This window comes from Poecilia reticulata, chromosome 8 (genome assembly GCF_904066995.2).
Source record: "Poecilia reticulata chromosome 8, P_reticulata-male-v2, whole genome shotgun sequence".
Lineage (NCBI taxonomy): Eukaryota > Metazoa > Chordata > Actinopteri > Cyprinodontiformes > Poeciliidae > Poecilia > Poecilia reticulata.
This window is the reverse complement of record NC_088837.1, coordinates 11,708,276-11,728,533: the sequence shown is the minus strand read 5'-3', so window position 1 is coordinate 11,728,533 and position 20,258 is coordinate 11,708,276. Positions and strand designations below refer to the sequence as shown.

General features: G+C 39.6%; 1 protein-coding gene across 4 annotated transcripts in view; it reads right to left on the bottom strand.

The window, feature by feature from the left end:
• Positions 1-308: 308 nt before the first annotated feature.
• Positions 309-20,258, bottom strand: part of LOC103468615 (voltage-dependent T-type calcium channel subunit alpha-1I) — a 165,970-nt gene continuing 146,020 nt past the window's right edge. Inside the window, exons 33-37 of one of the 4 annotated variants that reach the window (XM_081609898.1) lie at positions 16,730-16,876; positions 11,779-11,916; positions 8,862-9,075; positions 8,118-8,356; positions 309-7,957 (exon numbers count right to left, since the gene is read on the bottom strand). In XM_081609898.1, the coding sequence (XP_081466024.1) occupies positions 7,226-7,957; positions 8,118-8,356; positions 8,862-9,075; positions 11,779-11,916; positions 16,730-16,876 (1,470 nt within the window). In that variant the 3' untranslated portion in view covers positions 309-7,225. The remainder of the gene's footprint in view (positions 7,958-8,117; positions 8,357-8,861; positions 9,076-11,778; positions 11,917-16,729; positions 16,877-20,258) is intronic. The other 3 variants (XM_081609899.1, XM_081609900.1, XM_081609901.1) reach the window with 3 other exon arrangements.

The following is a 20,258-nucleotide window of genomic DNA, read 5'->3' as shown; positions in this document are numbered from 1 at the left end:
GGTGGGAGAGGGGAGGATGTGCGGGGGAAATAAACTCACACAGGCACTGATGCAAATTGTGCCAGAGTTCATGAAGGCCAGAGAGCTGCTTATTTAAATTTAGAGCAGATTGGGAGCAATGAAGAGATTGCAGCACCTTCATTCGTCTTCTGAAGCCACGGAGATGAGGGGCGAGAACACGGAGCAAAGGAGCGGAAATAGCGCAAATAAAATCATATCATTTGCCTACACTGAATTTAAGTGTCGTTTCGTGATTGAAAAGCTATTTAGTTTGATTTATGCAATCCCCTTCTTTTATTGGCATGCCATTCTTTCTTTTTTTTTTTTTGTTGTGCAGCCCTTTCGACCTGCCTTATCTGGCTCTCTTCCCGGAGCCTGAGATAGGATCAGCGGGTCTGGACAACTCCCTGGACACTTTAGCCTTGACAGCTGACAGCGGCTGGTTTTCCATGCACGGCCTTGATTTGTGCGCGGATCTCAGGTGTGTAGGTTGGGTAAATGCTTGGCAGGCTGATATAATTGAATAATAATAATAAAAAGAAAAAAAAACAATAGAAAAAGTTGGAGAAGTGCATCTGGCAGCTGTATTTTCACAATAATAGCCCCTCCTTTCTGCATTAAGGAACAGAATGGCAGCCATTTATCTTCATTTTCAGCCATAGGAGGGTGGGAAAAAAAATATATCACAGCAACACTTCTCTGTAGAAATTCCCACCCTGTTCACTGACCCTCAACATTTTCTGCTCCCCACAGCTGCCCAGTATATCAGCTTCAGAGTCAATGCTACTTGCTTGAGACGTCAGGTCGTATATTGCCTGCTCATGTTACTCATTAATCGACCAACGCTGAATTTTATCTCCCGCATTAAACTACTGAAAAAGATTAAAGGCCACACAATAATATCATGGAGCTCTTTTGGTGCGTTGGTCCAATATCAGTTGTCGGCAGCTGAAGGTTTTCTGCATAAAAAATGCAGACATCAAAATCTTGACACGACAAAACATTTTAAACTCGTTCAAAGAAGAAGAAGAGAAGCAACACAAACCAATTTCCAGTTAATTTCATGCGTTCCTTTTGATATTAACCAACTTTGTGGGAGTCTAATTATTTACAATGGGAACTGAATTTGCTTGGCTGAGTAAATGTGATGGAAAGATTAACTGAGGTCTCTGGATATCAAGAACTCTACGGTTTTTGATGCTGTAGGATCTCACAGCCGCATTTGATATTGTAGATCTGGGCACATCGGCCGCGCTGGGTGGGGGTATTTGGCTTGGCACTCAAATAGTTTGCATCTTATTTAGAGTCTCTAACTATCTTGGTATGATTTAATAGAGCATCGTCAACTACTTTTCTGTTTGGTTTTCCACAAGGATGGCTTGAATTGTTGTCCTCTTTGCCACTTCTAAGTCACATCATACCAAGGTGCTTACGTTTCCCTAACACAGCTCTGGGAATGAATGCCTCTTAGTTGCATAATTAAACTTAAAAACCATAGAGCCTTAAATTTAAGTGAGAAAACAGAGATTCTTGTATCTTCTCACATTAGTCTGCATTTCACATCATGGAACTAGCCGCCCTTCATACATAAATTCAAATCTGAAATGTAACTTGTAGTTTTTAGGACCCTGCATGGGGAAGCACTGCTTGGTGGGCAGTAAGGCCTGTACCACAGCCTTACTGCCCACCAAGAGCTCCAAGGTCAGCTGACCAGCTGCTTCTTCTCTGCTCCAACCAATCATTTGAGGCATACATTTTGTTGTGCTTTTTGTGAAATGGACCCAAACGTGGAACAGACTCCCACTCCATTTGCAATCCGTTTGTGCCGGTAACTGCTTTAGATTGAGATTACAAATTCTCTCGTTTCTTGAGTCCTTTCAGAAAATGTTTCCTTTTTTTATGTGATTTTGTCTGATTTGGATCTTAAGTTGTTGTTTTTGTTTAGTTATTACATTTCTGCTTTTAATTGTGTGAAGCACTTTGGGGAAACTTTTCTTTTAGCTTTGTACAAATGAAGTGACTTGATTTGACCTTGTTTAATTTAATAGTGTGGACCAATTTATTTTCACTTTCTGAGCCAAATTTTTAAATAACATGGTGAGGTTTGTTTTTATTCTAAAAATGTAGTTTTTCTACTAAATCTGCTACCAAGTAAAGGCAATGGAAAGTTGTTTTTAGACGTGTCATAGGGATAAAATATTTAATGTTTTGTGTTTCGTCTCGTTTTGTACTCAACAAAAAAATTCAGCTTTTGAACTTTTTTTGGGGTCTTTTGTTGATTTGCATATGTAAATATTTTTTGTCTGAGACTTCACAAATGCCTCTTCTCCTTATCGTAAAGAATTTTCTACCATGCAGACGTGCTACATTTGACTGATTCATTGGAAAAGTATTTCTCCATTATTATCTCTAGAAGAGTTGAGCCAAGCTTTATTAGCCCGAGGTCTCCCCTTTCCAGCTCTAAGATATTGATGTTAGCAGAACAAAGGTTGTTACTGGGGGAACAGCCAGATTATTTTCAAGTCAAATTGCTTTTTTTGAAAAAAAAATCCAAGTAGGCTACATGTCTCAGCCAATCTTCTAGTTGCCATGGGAAGGTAATCAAATCCTCACCACTGGAGCTTGTGCAGCAGGAAAGTATCTTGTGAGGACAATCTTTTGAGACAGAAGGAAACCAGAGGAAAAGCCCCCAAAATGTCAGATGGCAGGGCATTTCTTGGGAAAACCTCAGAGATGACTGACATATTCAGAAATCCGCACATATATATGAAAAAAATAAAAAAAAACCCTTTCAGAGTAACGAAGATGCAAACACACCTTCCACTCATCACGCACATATACCTCCACACTCTTGCTGTGACATTTGAAGGACAGCGGCCTGGAGGGAAAACCAGTTTCAAGAGGTTAGATGAGGCAGAGGGCTGGCTGGCTGGCTGGCCGGCCGGCCGACCGGTCGAGGGTGTGAGGTAAACAACACCTCAGAGTTCAGTGTGCATGCCTAATGTGCTTTCTCGCGCTGACGGCTCCGCTGGGCACTGCTGCCGATGACAAGCTGTCTGCAGAAGTTCCCTCTTCTGCAGCATCTCACCGCTGTTTGTTAACTTCACTCAGCTGTCCGTGTCATCCCTGGACTCTTCCTGCTCCTGCGTCTCCATCCTGCCTTCAGCTTCCCGTTTCTTCCTTCTAACTGTTCCGACTCGGCCGGCTGTCGGGACCAATTCTTTCAATGTAAATAACGTTTGCGAAGATGAAGAGTAGACGTATAACATCTCATGAAAAAACAATCTTTTTATATTTTTATAGTCATGTGCTGGAACAAAACAACCGTTTCTGACTCAGACTGCCATTTTTTTTTTTTTTTTTTTTTTTTTTTGTGGTTTCATAGCAGCGGTCAAAAACATTGGGGCATTTCTTTTACCTTTGTACATTTTCTTTTAAGATGCATACTAATTATATTTCCATTATCATTAGCAGCAATGCATACATGCAGCTCAAAATACATAAATATGTACAATTGTGAATTATACACTCGGAAAGTGTGTTTGGACAGAAGGCAAAGCAGTTTTGGTCCTGGGTTGACTATGACTTAAGTACAAAGTAGAGCCGAAAAATAGCAGACCTAACTACAGGAAAGTCAAAAACTGAGAATTACACTTTTCCAAAAAAAATCCTGTCTTTGTGCTATGGTTAAGGGTTGCCATTTTAAATAAATAATAATAATAAAAAAATCTTATATCAAAATCATCTGGCTTTACCTAAAGAATTCATTATCACTCCTGCCTCTGCTTATATTAATGAGAAAAATGGTCACTTTTCTGTCAAATTTGACGACTTTCACCTTTCGAGTCCTATCACATGATGGCATTGATGACAATGCTGAACAGGAGTATGGATCCTTGATTATTATTTGTGTATACAGAGAATATTTCTGAAAAATAATTTGAGGTTCAGACAAGAACAGGTGAACTTTGAGAGGTGGAAGCATTACTCTACACATAAATAATCATACATAATAAGCTGCAATACATGTACCGATTTACACTCTTAGTATTGTGTTTGTGATTCTTTTGAAAAAAATGATTTACATGTGATTCATGAGGCTTCAATGATGTCTGTACAGTGACCTGGGCTAATGAGTACTGGATAATTTGGATATTAATTTTGTAACAAGTTGCTAAGAGTTGTTTTGTTCCAAAGTTTGCATAAACTGTGTCCAGTGGTATCTTTCTTTTTAGTTGGTACATATAGTTTTGGATCTTAAAGCTAGCCTTAGAGATATCCAGATTTTTTGGAAAAATTTAAAATGGCTCTGGTCAATTTTTAAATTTTTTTTTTAAAGCTAATTAGAAAAAAAGACTGAATAAGGGTAATGTGGTAAAATCATCTTAAGTTACTGACAAACATTTGTAATCAGACACAGTATGAGCTGTTGCACGCACAATGTATAAAGGCACACTTTGTTCGCACAAAGATTTAATGTGGTGTTACAGCTCATATCTGGCTGCTAAAAGCACATAGGAACAGGGCAAAATGTCAAAACTGAATCAAACCAGGTTAAATTCTGCTTTGCATTCTGTCTGAGCACAACTTCACAGCTATTGTATAAGATATTACTAGTGGTTTTTACCCCCCGACCTGAGTTCAATAACCTCATTTGTTCAAGTTGTCCAATTGGAGCCCATCTCTTCTTCTTTGACTGGTATCTGAGAGGGCAGAGGTGCTTTCCGATTGGGTGTTTCAGACAAATAAAAGTGGAAACAGACACTGGTGAATTCTGTTGTTCTGAGGAGATAAAAATCACATTGACATCGTTTACCCAGGGAACATACATGGAACATTTATTGCTGTGTTGTCAGGCTTAACCTTTTGATGCCATGTTCATTGACAACAGTTCGTCTTAAAAAGATATAATAGGACAATATATCTTTGAAGCTAAAACAGCCCTTGGTTGCTTTTGCCTTTTCATCTTCATCCTTATACCACAAGTATCCTCCTCCTCACTGACAAACAGGACACTTCAGGGAAAGGCAAGTCACTTTACCTGAAGTTATTTACACACAGACACACACATACACACACACGCACACTTTCACACATGTAACTGCCTTGCCCATCTAAAACAAACTCATGATAAAACATAGTCATCGTTGTGATTTTGCATGATAAATGAGGTCAAAACCTCACATTTTCCCCACATGGCCTCTATGTTTTGTTCATTCTTGGAAAAAATTCAAACTAAAGTTATTATTTAAAACAACAGTCTACCTCAGGCATCAGAATCCTCTTTTTGAATGAAGCAATACTCTAAGTGGCCGAAACCAAAATAAGTTTTCATTAAAAGAGAGAGAGAGAGAGAAAAAAAAAAACTTTGCACATTTTTAAAAAAATTAAACAATAAAATTAGAAAGGGTTGCTACAATGAGATGGAGCAGATGAGTGCATCGAAGTATCATGTGATAAAAGTAGCATACTGTATTGCAATCCCAGAACCATGCTTAAGGTGCACTAGGGTGCCCGTAACCGATATGTTGTGATGTAACTCTAAAATTAAAGCTTTTGTCGTGATGGTTTATGCTGTCAGAGGTTTTCAGTCATGAGGCTACGTGCAAAGAACGTTGCAGCCATGTTTGTGAGCTAGAATGTCCACAAGTGGTGAGTGAATATGGCTGTTCCCATTTCTGGTCGTCCACAGACTTCAACTCATGGGAAACCCAAGACAAAAAAAACAAACAAAAAAAAACAACAACTCCCAAAGTCCTTGAGGAGCAAGTATTCCCACAGGAAAATGTGCAGGGGACAATCACTTCAGCGCACACATTTCTTTGAAATTTTTTGCTTTGTCATTTTACGCACCGCCCTCAGTTAAAAAATTTTTACAAAATTGGAAGCCACTGGCAGACAAAAAGTCCTAGACGAGTCAAAGACACTGCAGGGATTCAATAAGGACAAACTAATGGCAATACGCAAACGTGCCTATTCTCTTGTCTACAAAAATAGTGGAATAGGAATCACATGGTTATCATCCGACATTGAAATCTTTACACATCTGTATATAGATTTAAAAATCATGGTTAGATGCAATCCCATCATGCAGTCAAGGTTCTTTGCGACAGGGTCCTTTCATTTAGAATCCTTGAAGATGCTGATAAAGGAGTGCAGTCAAAAGGAGTGCCCTCAGATCTCCATTTCAGTGCACAAAAAGTTGCTTCATGCACACACTTAGGTGCTCTCTGACAGGATTTTGAGTCCTTTCTCCACACCTCTCTTTCACACTTATTCCCCCATGTTTATGAGTGAGATAGAATGAAAAATAACCAATTTCACGAATCACTTCATGCACAGTTTTACCTCCACTGTCCCTCAATTTATTTCCATTTTCATGACGACCAAGTTGACAGACACACAATGTCGATATACCTACAGTCAGGTTTCAGAGACACTGAAATGCGGTACAGCCAGCAATGAGGATGATTTAATTCATGCCTTGGATACCTGAGGCAGTGCTCGGGAACACAAACACAGACCCGGACCGAACCACACTGAACTTTCCATCATCCTCACATTTACGTCGGATCTAAGCCGAAGGTCTGCCAAGAAAGGCAGATATTACATCTGCCCTCCCTTTCCCAGCCTTAGTTTCCACCTTGATGTATTCCATCCCAGTAGGTCCTCCACAAGCCTAAATTTAGCCCTGTCTTTGAGACACAAACAGTTTTAAACAGAGTCTCTTGAAATGGATTGGATTTCTTATTTTCAACCCCAATAAACTTCAACCCATTAGAGAGAGGAGGAAACTGCTTCAGAGCAACACTAACTCGCTATTGCATCTTAAAGGTTTAGCTCCCTAACATCCTCCTCGACTGACTTCCTGTTGTAAACAAGCACTGCTGTTTTTCAGCGTGAGCACAACGTCCCATCGGATCCTGCAGGAACACATCTCCTAAGACAGCAGAGGAGCCACTCCTCTGCCCATGGGTGTGTACTCTACGAGCCAATTCTGCAAACATCAACCACAACCAAGGCCACTCCCCTAGATAGCACATACAGGAATTGTCAAAAATGTATATAAAAAAGCTGAGGGGCAAGATGAGGATTTGGTGTTGAAATACCGAGCATCATGTTTCATCAGACCTCTGTCTCACTGATGAAGCAGAGAGAGTGAGAGGAACGGCAATGGGTTTAGTTCCAAGAAATGGAAAGACGAAGAAAAACGAAACAGTAGGTTTCATCTATTTTTTCGACAAGACCCCACTGTTGTTTGGCTTGAGCTCTTCCCTTTCAAGCTGTGCTCTGCATCTTTTATTACTCCAGTTCCCTCTCCTCTTCTGCTGTCACCTAGTACTCCTGTCCAAGGGTTGGCCAAAAAGCCCTGGGGGTCCATTAGCTCCATTCCCATAATTTCCCTGTGGCCTTCCCTGCACCGGGAAGACAGCAGAAGACCCCCCTTGTCAAGGCTACCTGTGCTGTTGCACTTCTTTACTTGTCCTCCAGGGCATAGGATGGTGCTAGGCGGCAGCAAAGATGTCAGTGACACGCTGCTCAGCGCCTCTGATAAATGTTCACTGTTGCCAGCTTGGCTGGAGCCACAGCCACCGATAGACGAGCCAATGCCTATGCCCAAGTCTTCATCTGAGGGGTCAATGGAGTCGTCGCGGTTGTAGCCGGGGCTTGTGCTGCCTCGTCCACTGCTCTGGCTCCGTTGGTGTCCCCTGGTGGCCAGAAGGGTTACAGAAGATGGAGGGTTCACCCTAGGCTTTAGGGCCTGAACTGGAGAGGAAATAGTAATTCTGTCTTCAGGCTGCGAGATAGGGCACATGGGTGATAAGGAAGCTGTTGGGATTGGCAATTCCAGGTTCTGCGATGGAGAAACACTGAAGCTCAGTCCTTCTTCCAGGGTTGTCTGGAGGCTGCCTTCAGAGCTGCCAGTGGCAAGGGACGAGTCACTGTGGGATGGGTACTGGAGAAAGGAGGAGTGGAAAAGAAAGAGTGAACGCATCGACTAATACGTTTTCTTTTTTTGAAAAGTGCCACTGCTCACATTAATTTCATTCTCATTCATCACCCTATGTGCTATCTTTCCACTGTTTTATTTAGTTTTGTAACCTCCCCTTGCTTACTTGTGCACAGAGCATCTTTCGAGGGGCTCCAGGAGAGCGGAAAGAGACCCAAGAGGCTGGGGAGGTCAGCCTGAGGCCTCTTGACAAACGCAGGCTCCGACTGCGCGAAGGTACCGGAATGGCTGCTCCTGCGGAGTGGAAAAACTCAGCAGGCAGATGAAAGAGGGTAGAAATGCCACTGGCCCCCTTTTCCTCGTCTCCTTTGCCTCTTTCCTTGCTGCTGATGCTGGAAATCCCACCTTCAGGAGAGAACCGCAGTGATTCATTTCTAGACGTCTTTTCATGAAGCCTTTCTTTTATCTGCGCAAGTCATCTGCTTCAGCGATGTATTTTAAATTTGATTTTGGTTATTTTAATTTAACAGCCATTCTGGAAGCACGATAAGCACAAGGTATGAATATAGAAGAGCAAATTATTCCAGCAGTTTTGTTTTTCCGTCTCTAGGGGTTTATTACTGCAGTAAAGCATTCAGTTTGGTATTGGGTTTTGGCTTTGACTTAATTTAGATTAACCTTTATACATCTCAGTTCAATCTAAACATGACGCACTACTTCAACAAAACAATGCCAAGCTTGTCATAATGTTTAGTATTACGTTTTTTACCTACCTCTGCTTCTCAACGGGCTCATGCAGTGGTGAGCAAATCAAAACATCACCTCAAACCACACTTTGATTCATTTGATCGATCATGGTAAGATTGAAACACAACTTTCTTCAAAAACAGCCTTGTGGGAATTTACTGACCAGGGGAGCAGAGAGGTGAGCACATCTTTGTGTGGTATGTTTGCATTTCCATCTCTTGCAGTTCAGTCTCAGTCTCTGTGTCCGAGCCGGAAGCCCTGCATTGCAGGGACGCCCCCTGACCTTGACCTTGTTCCTCAGTCTGACGGCCACCTCCATGGCCGCCTCCTCCACCACCGGCCTCATCAGAGTTATGGGAGCTGCTGCTGCACCTTCCCTAAAGGAGAACAAGAAAGGGCGCAAAAAAATCTTCAATGAGAATGAATGTGATTGTCTGTGTTAATGCAGATAAGTATGTGAACTTTTTTTTGTCAAAAATTGCCAATTTTCCATATCAAAATCTTTGATTTATGGAGTAAGAAATTTAACGTGTAAGAAAAGGTCACATGTGTAAAATGACAAATAAGAACATTTAAATGTGGTCCATAAAGTCTAATGGATTTTTCCAAAGGGGCAAGTCAAGCTTAGATTATTGTACACGCAATGTGACAATTCCTGGTTGAGAACAAAATTATGAGAACAGAACAGTCCCTGAGGCTTTGCACGGATATTAAACATGTCCTCTGATTTACATCATTCCACTGGCTTTTCATTTAAGTGCCTCTTTAAACAGTAGGAAATTATTATTAGCAGCTATTATCATGTTAATGTTTTGATATAAGAAAAAAGAAAATCAAGCGGGGAATTTCTGTTTCTAATACACATTGTCTTGGAGAAATGCACATAAACTTTCCTGTGTTTCATATTACAACCGCAACCATTAATGTATTTTACTGCTCTGATGTGATAGCCCAATATAAAGTAGTACAATAATTTTGAAGCAAGAAACAAACAAAACAAGAATTATTTTAAGAAAAAAAATAAGTAATTGTTTTAATGTTATTTTCTGTCTGCTGAGCATGTTGTGCCATTTGAGGGTCAACTAAATATTTAGTAAACTGTGGATCACTGGACATGCATACATGACTTACTAGTGTTGGTGTCAAAAGCTTTATGTTGTGGAAAACCGAATTTTGGAAGTGTGTGTTTTTAGTATCCAATTTTCTTTTTTTTTTAATTTGCAGTGATGTGATTTATTTTTGCTAGTATAAAGACCTGAACATAGTTTTGTATTTTGTCTGCATGATTACATGGATATCACAGATTAAATAAGAACAGTTAATGAATTGGAGACCAAGTCGAGTTTTTATCATACAGTTTTTTTTTACTTTTACCTGAGTAATTTTAAAGAATTACTTCAATGTATTTTAACTCAAGTAGAAGTAAATAATGTTCATTTAGTAGGATTTTTTGGCTACTCTACCCACCTTTGAGCATGCCTATATTTTATTAAGTTTGCAGTAGAACTCTTTTAAATTTTTAAATGACAGATTGAACAATACTCCTTGAGAGTATTTGGGATGTTGTTTGAAAACCTGATCACACTTTAACCTTCTTCACAGTGAATTCACGTTCATCTGAATAGCACGTTTAAAATTTGCTCCACAGCAAAAACACAAGTAATATGTATCTTTCTGAAATTGTAAGTTATTGTAGGTATAATGGGATTAATGTGAACAATATGAGCTTTTGCTAAAATGAGTTTATTCCATCCATGTAATAAAAAAAAGGCCACCTTCGCGTGTACATTAGCAGTGAGACTGTTTCCGTCCCCTCAGAGAGAAGCATATCGATTTTCATTAATTTACTGTAGATTAACCCTAAACTCAGTATTTCAGTGAGGCGTAATGGTTATAGAGAAATGCTCTCCATCCTACAGGGGAGTGAGAACATAATTTGACTTTGGAAAGAGATTAATAAGCTACCTGCATGACATGATTTCTAAACTATGCCGTGCTCAGTTTACATTTTCTCATTTATTAACCCCCCTTCTTCTCTTCTTACTTCAATCATTCTCTTAAAAAGTAGGAGCAGAGAATCAAAGTCGTACTTTGTGATTGCGCCTTTATCTGGGTATCCAGAAACAAGAAGCATTACCCTGTTACGAAGAAAATGATAAGGGACAGAGATAGAGGGGCTGGAGGAAAGTGCAGGACAGCTGTGTAATTACCAGAGATGTAAGACTGAAAAAAAGGTGAAGCATTACAGATAATTTCTTCACGGTGAGACTAAGTCAAAGAAAGGTAGGCATGAGAACCAGCGAGGAAAAGAGGCTAAAGGGAGCATGGGGCAAGGATTTATTCATGAGATGGTCTGAAGTGGTTAGAGACTGTGGGCTCCTCAAAGACAAGATATTTTATCCTGATACACGCAGAGCAAGAGATAAAGAGGCCTTCTGAACACAATATCTGTATTAGAAATATCACTATAACTGAACTGAAACCACTGAAACAAAGCAGAGTTATTGTTAACACCTGTCCCAAGGCAATCCAGGAAACTTCTATTTGCAGTTATTATTTCTAAGGTGAACTATTAAATGACTTTATCAAATGTCCAAGGAAATTACTAAAAACTTTTCAATTAGAAAAGGCTGCGACAGGAGTTCTGTTAAGAGAAGGGAAGCTCAGATTTCTTCAATTAATTATTAAAGAGACAATGGAAAAAATCTGAATGAAATTATTACATAAAGGTAAAGCTAAAATCAACAGGTTTTATATATATTTTATATTATGTATTAAATCAGGTTTATCTGTACAGCACATACCAGCAACGTGTGGTTGAAAGTGCTTTACATGATAAAAACATAATATGATGAACAAACAAAAACTAAACATGACATTACAGTGCAATTCTGAGATCCACACACCCAGAGATGACACACAAAAAAACAAAAAGACAACAGATCTTTTTCAGGCATTTGGCAGTTTACATCTGAGAGTAAGAGTGTTATGGTATTTTTGGTATCTTTTCCAGCTCCTTTGAGTTACTGTTTCTCCTATAATATGGAGTGTTTTCTCTGTCAACCTCAGTTCAAACTCACCTTCCCGTCTTGCATCAGCAGTATGTAGCTGGTGTGTTCGTCCAGGCTCAGGTCATCAGGGAGAGCAGGAGACGAGGACTTATCCGAGAGTGGCTCCGACTTCAGTGATGCCTGCTCAATCTCTGCCATTCTGATCTGCTGCAAAGAGTTTATTTCACTTACAGATGCCTTTAAAAGCCACAGAAACACGAAACGGCGACCACTCCCATCATCCTGGAAGAACACAATCTCATTAATCCTCTCTGTGACTATCTCTAGCATGGAAGACCTTAAATATGTTCGTGAATATCTGCATGAAAAAGTATGAAAACATGCAAAGATATTGCAGGATTTATTTTAATTTTTTTTAAATTATTCATTAGCTCTAATATACCAGCAAAAGCATCACAGACAAAAGAGACAAAACCTCCTCCAAGATGCACCAGTTGTTGACAATTCAGAGGCAATAATGCTGTGGGATGTGTCTGTAAAGAGAGCATGGTGAGACATTTCAAGCAAGTACTTTGTAATCATCAGCTAAACCAATGTGTCCCATTTTTTTTAATGTGATATTAGAGATTTTTTTTCCCCAAAAACTACTTGAAACCAGATTTCTTTAATTCGCAGAACATACAGATCAGCTCATGTGCTCTTTCTCAGCAATATTTCAAAACACGCCAAAATCGGAAATGCTGTCTGGGCATCCTGGCAGTATTTCTTCGAAGCGGTAGAGCAATAAATAGTCAGCGTGAGCGGGGTGGATTAACCGCAGCACTTAAAGCGGGCCAAGTGAAATTCAATGGAGCGAGGCTGGTTAGCCATGTATTAACACGTGCAAAGAGCGGCTCATAAAGAGAGATTCACTGCTGATATGAGCCATTTAATCACCACTGCCACAGATCCCAAAGAGAGCGAGTGAGAGAAAGAGAGAGAGAGACGTAATGAAGCAAAGCAAAGACACAAGGCACAAGCACAGCAAAGCGACTCATTAGCTCAGAGAAACACTTCACAGTTGTGCTGTTTTGATTCATGTAGTGGCCTTCACTTGTGTTACTTTGTGGCAGCACCGTATCTGACTCGTGTCTCATAGGTGGGCAATAAATAGCCTCGACAAAGACCCCTGCAAGCTTCCAGCAGGTGTTTTTATCGACGCGTAGCAGAAACTACGACGTCTTTCTTCTTGTGCTCTTCGCTGTGGGAAGAACACAGGAGCACAAAAGGCAGAGGAAACGTTGCCACTCCAGAAGTATGTTTGGTAACTCGATGGGCAACGGCAAACTGAAAGTATTCACTTCAGTGTAAGAAAAGGGAGGAACGTTCAACAGAAAAAGGGGGACTGAAGATAAATGAAATCTCTCGTGACCAAGGCACACGAGTCACAATGGCCAGCGCACACCGTTTGCTGTATCATGTAAGCTTCAACCCCCACAGGAACGGCAATCGCAAGATCATTTCCTACCCAACACACAAAGGTTAAGAACAGGCTTTACGGTAAATGCACTGCTGTGATTACAAATGAAGCAATATAGAAGGACGCTGGTCCAAAGGAAGCATAAGGTCAACACATGCAGCTAAATTAATGGTAAAGGTTGAACTGTCACTTTCAGGTTGCCTCGAGGGCTCTTTACAGAGAAACACGATGAATTATTCTCCTCTTACACACATTAAGCCCAGATTTCCAGTAGGGCCTTTTAGACTCTCCAGTCCTGTGAAGGCTCCACCATCTAACAGTAATCTGTAGAAAGATTAGCTGTACAAGCCCATACGGTCACATATAAAAATGATATCTTTTTACATTTGCCACCTTTTGCTGAGCTACAACATGTAAGCTCAATGTATTTCTTGTGGATTTAATGTGATACACCCACCAAAACAAAGTCGTGGTTAACTGTCTGCGTTTTCATATAACTCCCCTGGGTTAATGCATGTTTCTCTACCTGCTTTCCACATCCTTTAACTAAATAGTTTGCTCAGTGTTTTTATTATTTTTTTAAATATCTCAAACTCTCTTCAGATGGAGATCCCCTGTGACCATCAGCGTCAAGGCTTGCCAAATATTCTTCGTTGGATCAAACTCTGGCTTCGACTGGACCATTCAAACAATCCTGGCCGTTTTTAATCTCAGCTCTTCTGTTGGAGGTACAGCCGGATGTTTAGGCTGGTGATTTGCTGAATGGCAAACCTCCACCCCAGTCTTAAGTCTTTTGTAGCCACTCACAATATTTCTCTTGTATTTTTCTCCTGCCCTCTTTCTACCGACTCTGATCATGACAGATTCTCTCAACCTGAGCTATGGATCTCTATAATTACCACGAACATGTTGGCAGCCTTTCTGACTAGTAGATTAGTGAGCGAGTGATTTTTACTTGTAAGACATTTTTAAAACAGTAATTGAATGTTCTTACGACCTTGATATGTTTAAAGCTTGGAATATAGTTTTTTTCTTCAAACCAAACCTTGCTTCATACCCCTTCATAACTTTATCCTTGACTTGTCTGTTGTGTTCCTTGGTCTTCATGTTTTTTGTTCACTAGCAAACAATTTTCTAAGGCCTTCACAGAACAACTGTGCTCTTACTGAGATTAAATTACACATAAGTGGACTCTATTTACTAGGTAGGTGACTTTTTAAGGTTTCTTTTAACACTGTGTTTAGTTTAAGGGAGACATAGTGTCCAACTTTTAAATTTTTTTATTTATTTATTTATTTTTTTTTTTTACATCACATAAAATCCTAATAAAATACACTGACGTTTGCCATCAAAATGTGACAAACTACGAAAACACAAAAGGGAGGTATGAATACTTTGCAAGGCACTTAGCGCTCAAAATAAGCCGAAGCGGAACCGCTCTGGACCCGGCGTGGCAAATCAGAGACCGAGCGCGGATAGCAAAAGGAGTGGATGTGCACAGAGAGGAGAGGAAACATGTAAACGAGAGAAAGGGAAGATTGATGGTCTGACAGCAGCTGCAGACAGGCAGAAAGCGAAGCTGACAGGTGAGGAGGTGTAGATCCCAGTTACTTCCTCCTCTGAGCTGACCCGCTGCACTTTGTCACTGTGATGGACAACACTCGCGCAGGACAGTATGTTTCTAAGTGCTTGTTGAATGCAAGACTTTCCTGTTAACAAGACACCTTGGAATATAAACTCAAGGAGACTGTGGGTGGCCGTGTGCGTGTGCGCGCGCGTGTGTGTGTGCGTGTGCTCTCATGCAAGCATACAGTCATGAAGGATGGGTGCATTTGTGAGCTCATGCAGAGTGGCCTCAGTAATCCATTAAACAGCCATGCAACATGGTTTTATCAGTGTATTTTCATATGGCATGCAAATGCATCTTCCTGAGTATGACCCTGATTTGGAGTGTTCTGCATATAAATATATATAAATATATATATATATGTATATATATATATATATATATATATATATATATATATATATATAGATGTTTATTATATGGGTTTTCTAGGAATAATCAAGAATAAATCCAGAATTAATTGGATGGTCTACCTACATACTAGTCCATTACAGTCTGAAATCCATCAGCTGGCAAAATCGTCCATGTTTGTACAGATAAGTATTTATGAAGACTGATATTTAGGTATACAATTTCTGTTCTGGCTCGTCATTAGGGCTCAAATGTAATACAAACACGTTAAAATTAATTATTGCACACATTTTTGTCCTAGATGCGCATAAAAAAATATGTGCAGAAATCTTTCATACCAAGTAGATTTATATTAGGTTTTCCGTATTTTACGTCAGTGAAATGCAAGTGAAATCGCAATAATGTTTCATTCTTTTGGTGGCAAAAGAAAGAAATGACATTTATTAACTTAAAATACTGCTTTCCCCAACAACACACAATGTGATAAAGCAAAAACAAGCAAGGCAATTTTTTTTTCTCAAGGAGGCACAAAAGCAATAGAGTATTGAAGTACTAGAAGACACTGACGATGCTGCGTTCGCTGAAACATTGAATGTAGTTGTTAGCCCTGAAAACTACAGCAGCACTGAAGAAACAAGACAAACTTTTTGCCTTGCCTCATTGTAGATATAAGTTTTTTTGGGGGGAAAAAAAGAGATTGTAGTCAGAATAAAAATACCCAATATTTCATTTTTTAAATTATTTTAAGTCCAATAAGAAAAAAAATTCTTTTATTTTTATTCCTTTTTTAGGTTTAAGAGCAAAGAAAAATATAATCTTAACACGTCTTAATTTTAAATGAAAATTAGAACATTTAGTGCTTTAGTTTTAGGCCTAAACACAGTTATTCTATTGAGAAAAATGTATGGTGGTACTGCATGAAGACCCAATCCCCTTGGTTACTTTAAGTTAAAACACTTGGCAGTTTTGTAGCAATTTAGGCTGTTTTTTCTTACAAAGAGCCACAATATGTTTCTAAAGTTACTGACTGTAGACCCGCTTTATTGTTGTCCGGTCAGGTTTGCAGTGGTTCCTGAATGTTTTTTTCCATTAAACTTGTTATTTTTTCATTAGTTTACAGGTAAACGGTGCTTGAACCAGTAACATTGTTTATTTTAATCTACATCTCAATAGCAGGTCTGATTTACATTCAGTGAAGTTCGAGAAGCACAGATGTAGTTGGGGAAGTATTGCTCTCGCTCATTAAGCCTATGGATTTCTTGCTAAAGCTCATTTTAATTGCAAGAGATTCCACTAAGAGGAGGCTAATCTTGCTAATCTTGTTGCTTTGTTTTTTTTCTCCTTCTTTTACCAAGATATCTGTATATGAGGTGTAAGGAGATGAAAATGACTATAATTGACTATAATGACTAAAAATGCTTAATGAATATTTAATTGCTCAGAAAAGTTTTAGATTTTTTTTTTTTGCTTCTGTTCAGCTTTTTTAAAATTGTAAACCTTCAATATTCTCATACACAGCCCTGCTCTGGGTTGTGTGTGTGTGTGTGTGCCGAATAGTGTTTTACGTGTGTTCAGCGTGGTACCTCTTGCGGGTGGCCCTTGCAGTCTTTGCAGACAGGCGGAGAGGAGTAATGGTGGAAGACGGAGCCGGAGAGGTTGTCGATCATCAGCATCTCCCCATCTATTGTATCCTTGATTAGGAGAGATACGCTGTCCAACCACTGGCTCTCCTGGAACACATACACGCACACACGCAAACAAACAAACACGCGCACGCACGCACACGGACAGAAACGCACACGGGACGGAGGCCAGCAGACCAGGATGCACGCAGGCGCAAACATGTGCACATGCGGACATGCGAGGACAAAAAAACACGCAGGGAAATGCATACACCATTGAAAGGATTATTAAAGAGCCCGTGTGCACACGCAAGGCAGGCTTTCGCCCCTTTTTTAATTTTTTTTTTAATCTATTCACAAACTGCAATTAGTCATTCATATACAGTGCCTTGCAAAATTATTCACACCCCTGATATTATCACACTTTTACATTTTGTTTTTCGGGGACATTGTGTCGTCGACCAACACAAAACAGTTCATTACTGTAAAGCTGAGGAAAAAGTTACACTACTTTTATTTGGTCTATATAAGTAAAAATCTGGAAGGTTTTCAGTTCTATCACGTTTTTTTGGCTTGGTACAAAATATTTCATTACACAGTTTAGGTGACTGATGGACGGTCTCAAGTTTTTGGCAGCCTTTACCGGGTTTAACCCTGCTGAAAAAGAAAAAAAGCATGCCCACAGCATGATACTGCCACCTCCTTATTTCACCATGGTGATGGTGTGTTATGTGTTATGCTAGTTTTCAATCTCTGAGGCCTTTGCCACACAGCCAAATTATGATTCAGTTATGCACAACCGGGCTTGATTTAATCATCAAGCAAAAACTAAAGAGAATTAGTTACAGGCATTTATTTTTCTTAGGATTTATAAGAATAAAATTCACTCAGCAAATAAAAAACATTTCCAAGATTAAATAAGTTTGAAAGCTACGTACACGTTTCCTGCCACATCACAGCGATGTTTTATTTCGGGTTGGTCTGTCACATAAAATCTGAAAATCTATTGAGGTTTAACGTTTTAATGTGACAAAATAAATAAAATAAAAAAAGGAGGTTTGAGTATTTTTGCAAAGCACTGTTCTCGTTCACCTCTACAGCGGTAAACGTTGTAGTGTCTAAGGATACACAAACGATTCATAGACAAAAAATTATGAGGCAATTTGTTTTGTTGCTCGAAAGCATTGTCAGTGATTATGTGGCAATCATTCTCTCCTCTTTATAAATCTTTACTGATTCAAGAAAAGAAAAAAGAAAGACAAGATCTCGAGTAATAAAGCTCCAAATGCTCATTAGTCGAGCCACATCTAATTTTACTATCAAATCCTTGGGCGCTCAGTGTGAAGCAATTACGTTTGATATATCACCTCAATTAGGCTGTTCAATACCTTGTTGAAACAGTTTTAGATTTAGGTATTTGCTTTTTGCTCTGGGTATATTATAAGCTTTGAAGTAATTGAGCTTGAATCACTCAGGGCTCTTTTTTTTAAAATTGTCATCAATGATCCCCGCTTGCTTGAATCTCGTCTGCTAGATTTATTTCTGGAGACGCGTGCTACCGTAGCGGCGAAAGGAAACTGCTTTGAGAAAGAATATTCAAAACATGAATTCACTTCAGTTGAATGCATTGTGCCCGTAGCCAAAAAAAAAAACTGTATTACATCAGAAGATATTTCCCAAAAGACACTGTGGAAATAAGGTCACTCCTCTTCAATTCCCGAATAAGCCCATTTTCATTATAAAATTCTGCAATGGTGCTTATGGGACTATACTTAGATCTGTTATGCAAACACACACCATCTCATATGACTCACACGGCTTTATTACGTTTAGCCATGACTTATGTTTTCAAAAAGAAAAATGTGGGGGTTAAGATTTCAAAAGCCGACCTACTGTACTGTGAGCTGCACATTACAGGAGTGTTGTTGGTTTATGAAATAAAGCTGAAGAGCCACAAAGTGACTGTGCTGAAACTAGCTTGATACATGCAAGTGTGGAAAAAAACAAAAAACAAAACAAACTGTAATTCACAAGGAGGCTTCGGATATTTTGTTGAATGTGTAGGTGGCGCTTAATATGAAAAAATAATGTTTGATTGACTGCCGTTGTCTGTGTGCTGGCCCCCATTAATAACTGTATTAGTGGACAACAATGGGCTTGTCTGGAGGGACTGGAAGTTGAGAGTAAGAGAGGAGAGAGCTGAAATTAATTACTGCCTCTATCTGACTGTCACTGGCTCAGCCATTATCTCTCCTCTCTTGTTCCTGGACTGTAACTGTGTGTGTGTGTGTCTCAACTTCCTGCAGTGTAACCTTTGTAGCTTGTGCAGTTCTTTAGCAATGTTTCTGCATAAAGCTAGACACAATTAATAGTCCTAAAAGAGCCCATCGGCGGTAGATGAAATTAGTGTCTTCCGTTTGTAAAGGGCTCCTTGCCCTGACATGCAAAACTTTGAGCACCACTCAGTTAAATAAAGGCATCTTCAGTAGGTCTAAAGTTAAGGAGGAAACATTTAAATAATTATTATTAAAATCTTTCCTATTTTAAAATGACAGAAGAGAAAGCAAAATCATGCAAAGATGCAACGTCTCAAATCTTGATACCCCAACGGATTTGAGGTTCAAGACCCTAATTAGTCAAGCTGATGACGTATTTAAGCAATTTCGAAAAATCACAGAAGATTAAATGTTTTACGGCTGGAAGGACATGCACATATTCCAAGGGAACTAATTACAGCATTTTTTTGGAGGTAAAACAATAACTGTTTATAGACAATAAAGCTGATTAAGTAAAACTGCATGGAAGCAGCAGCAGTGGCAGCAATGCACAAACTGCAGAGTCAATCTGGCTTTGCTGCATCCTCACCAAAAAAAAAAATCCTTGCAGAATAAGTCTAGTCTATTTATGAAACAACTTTGGGGCAAACAAAGCGGTCAAGGGATGCCCATTGTGTACAACGGTCATTTCATTTCACAGAAGGTAGAGTCGATCCTCTCAACTGTTAGGCAGCGAAAGAAAGAAGGTAGTGAGTGAGCTCACATCAACCGACACAGTGGAAAAGAAACCAAAGATCACTTTTAAATAAATAAATAAAAAATAAATACTGGAAATATTCATGGTCAAAATGTTTGCACTTTTTCCTATTTGTCTTTTTTATCAAAGGGCTTCGTTTGAAAATGTCATGTCGGTTTTAAGGTTGCGAACCCACATGCAAGAACACAGTCAGACAGAGCGAGTCAGAAACAATAATGTTTATTGAAGGATCAGGGAGCTGGTGGCGAAGCCGAATCGGCGGACCGGTTCTTCTACTGCCAACGGGAAAAAGCAGGGTTAGCGAGAACTCAGCGGAGTTTCTCCAGGAAATGACTGAGGTGAGCTTACTTGGCGTGGAGGTATTAGGGGCGAAGCGGAGCGCGAGCCGAGTGTCCGTTGACGAGCGATGCTTAGCTCTGATGTCGGGCACGGCCTGGAGCCTGATCCGTCCAGGCGG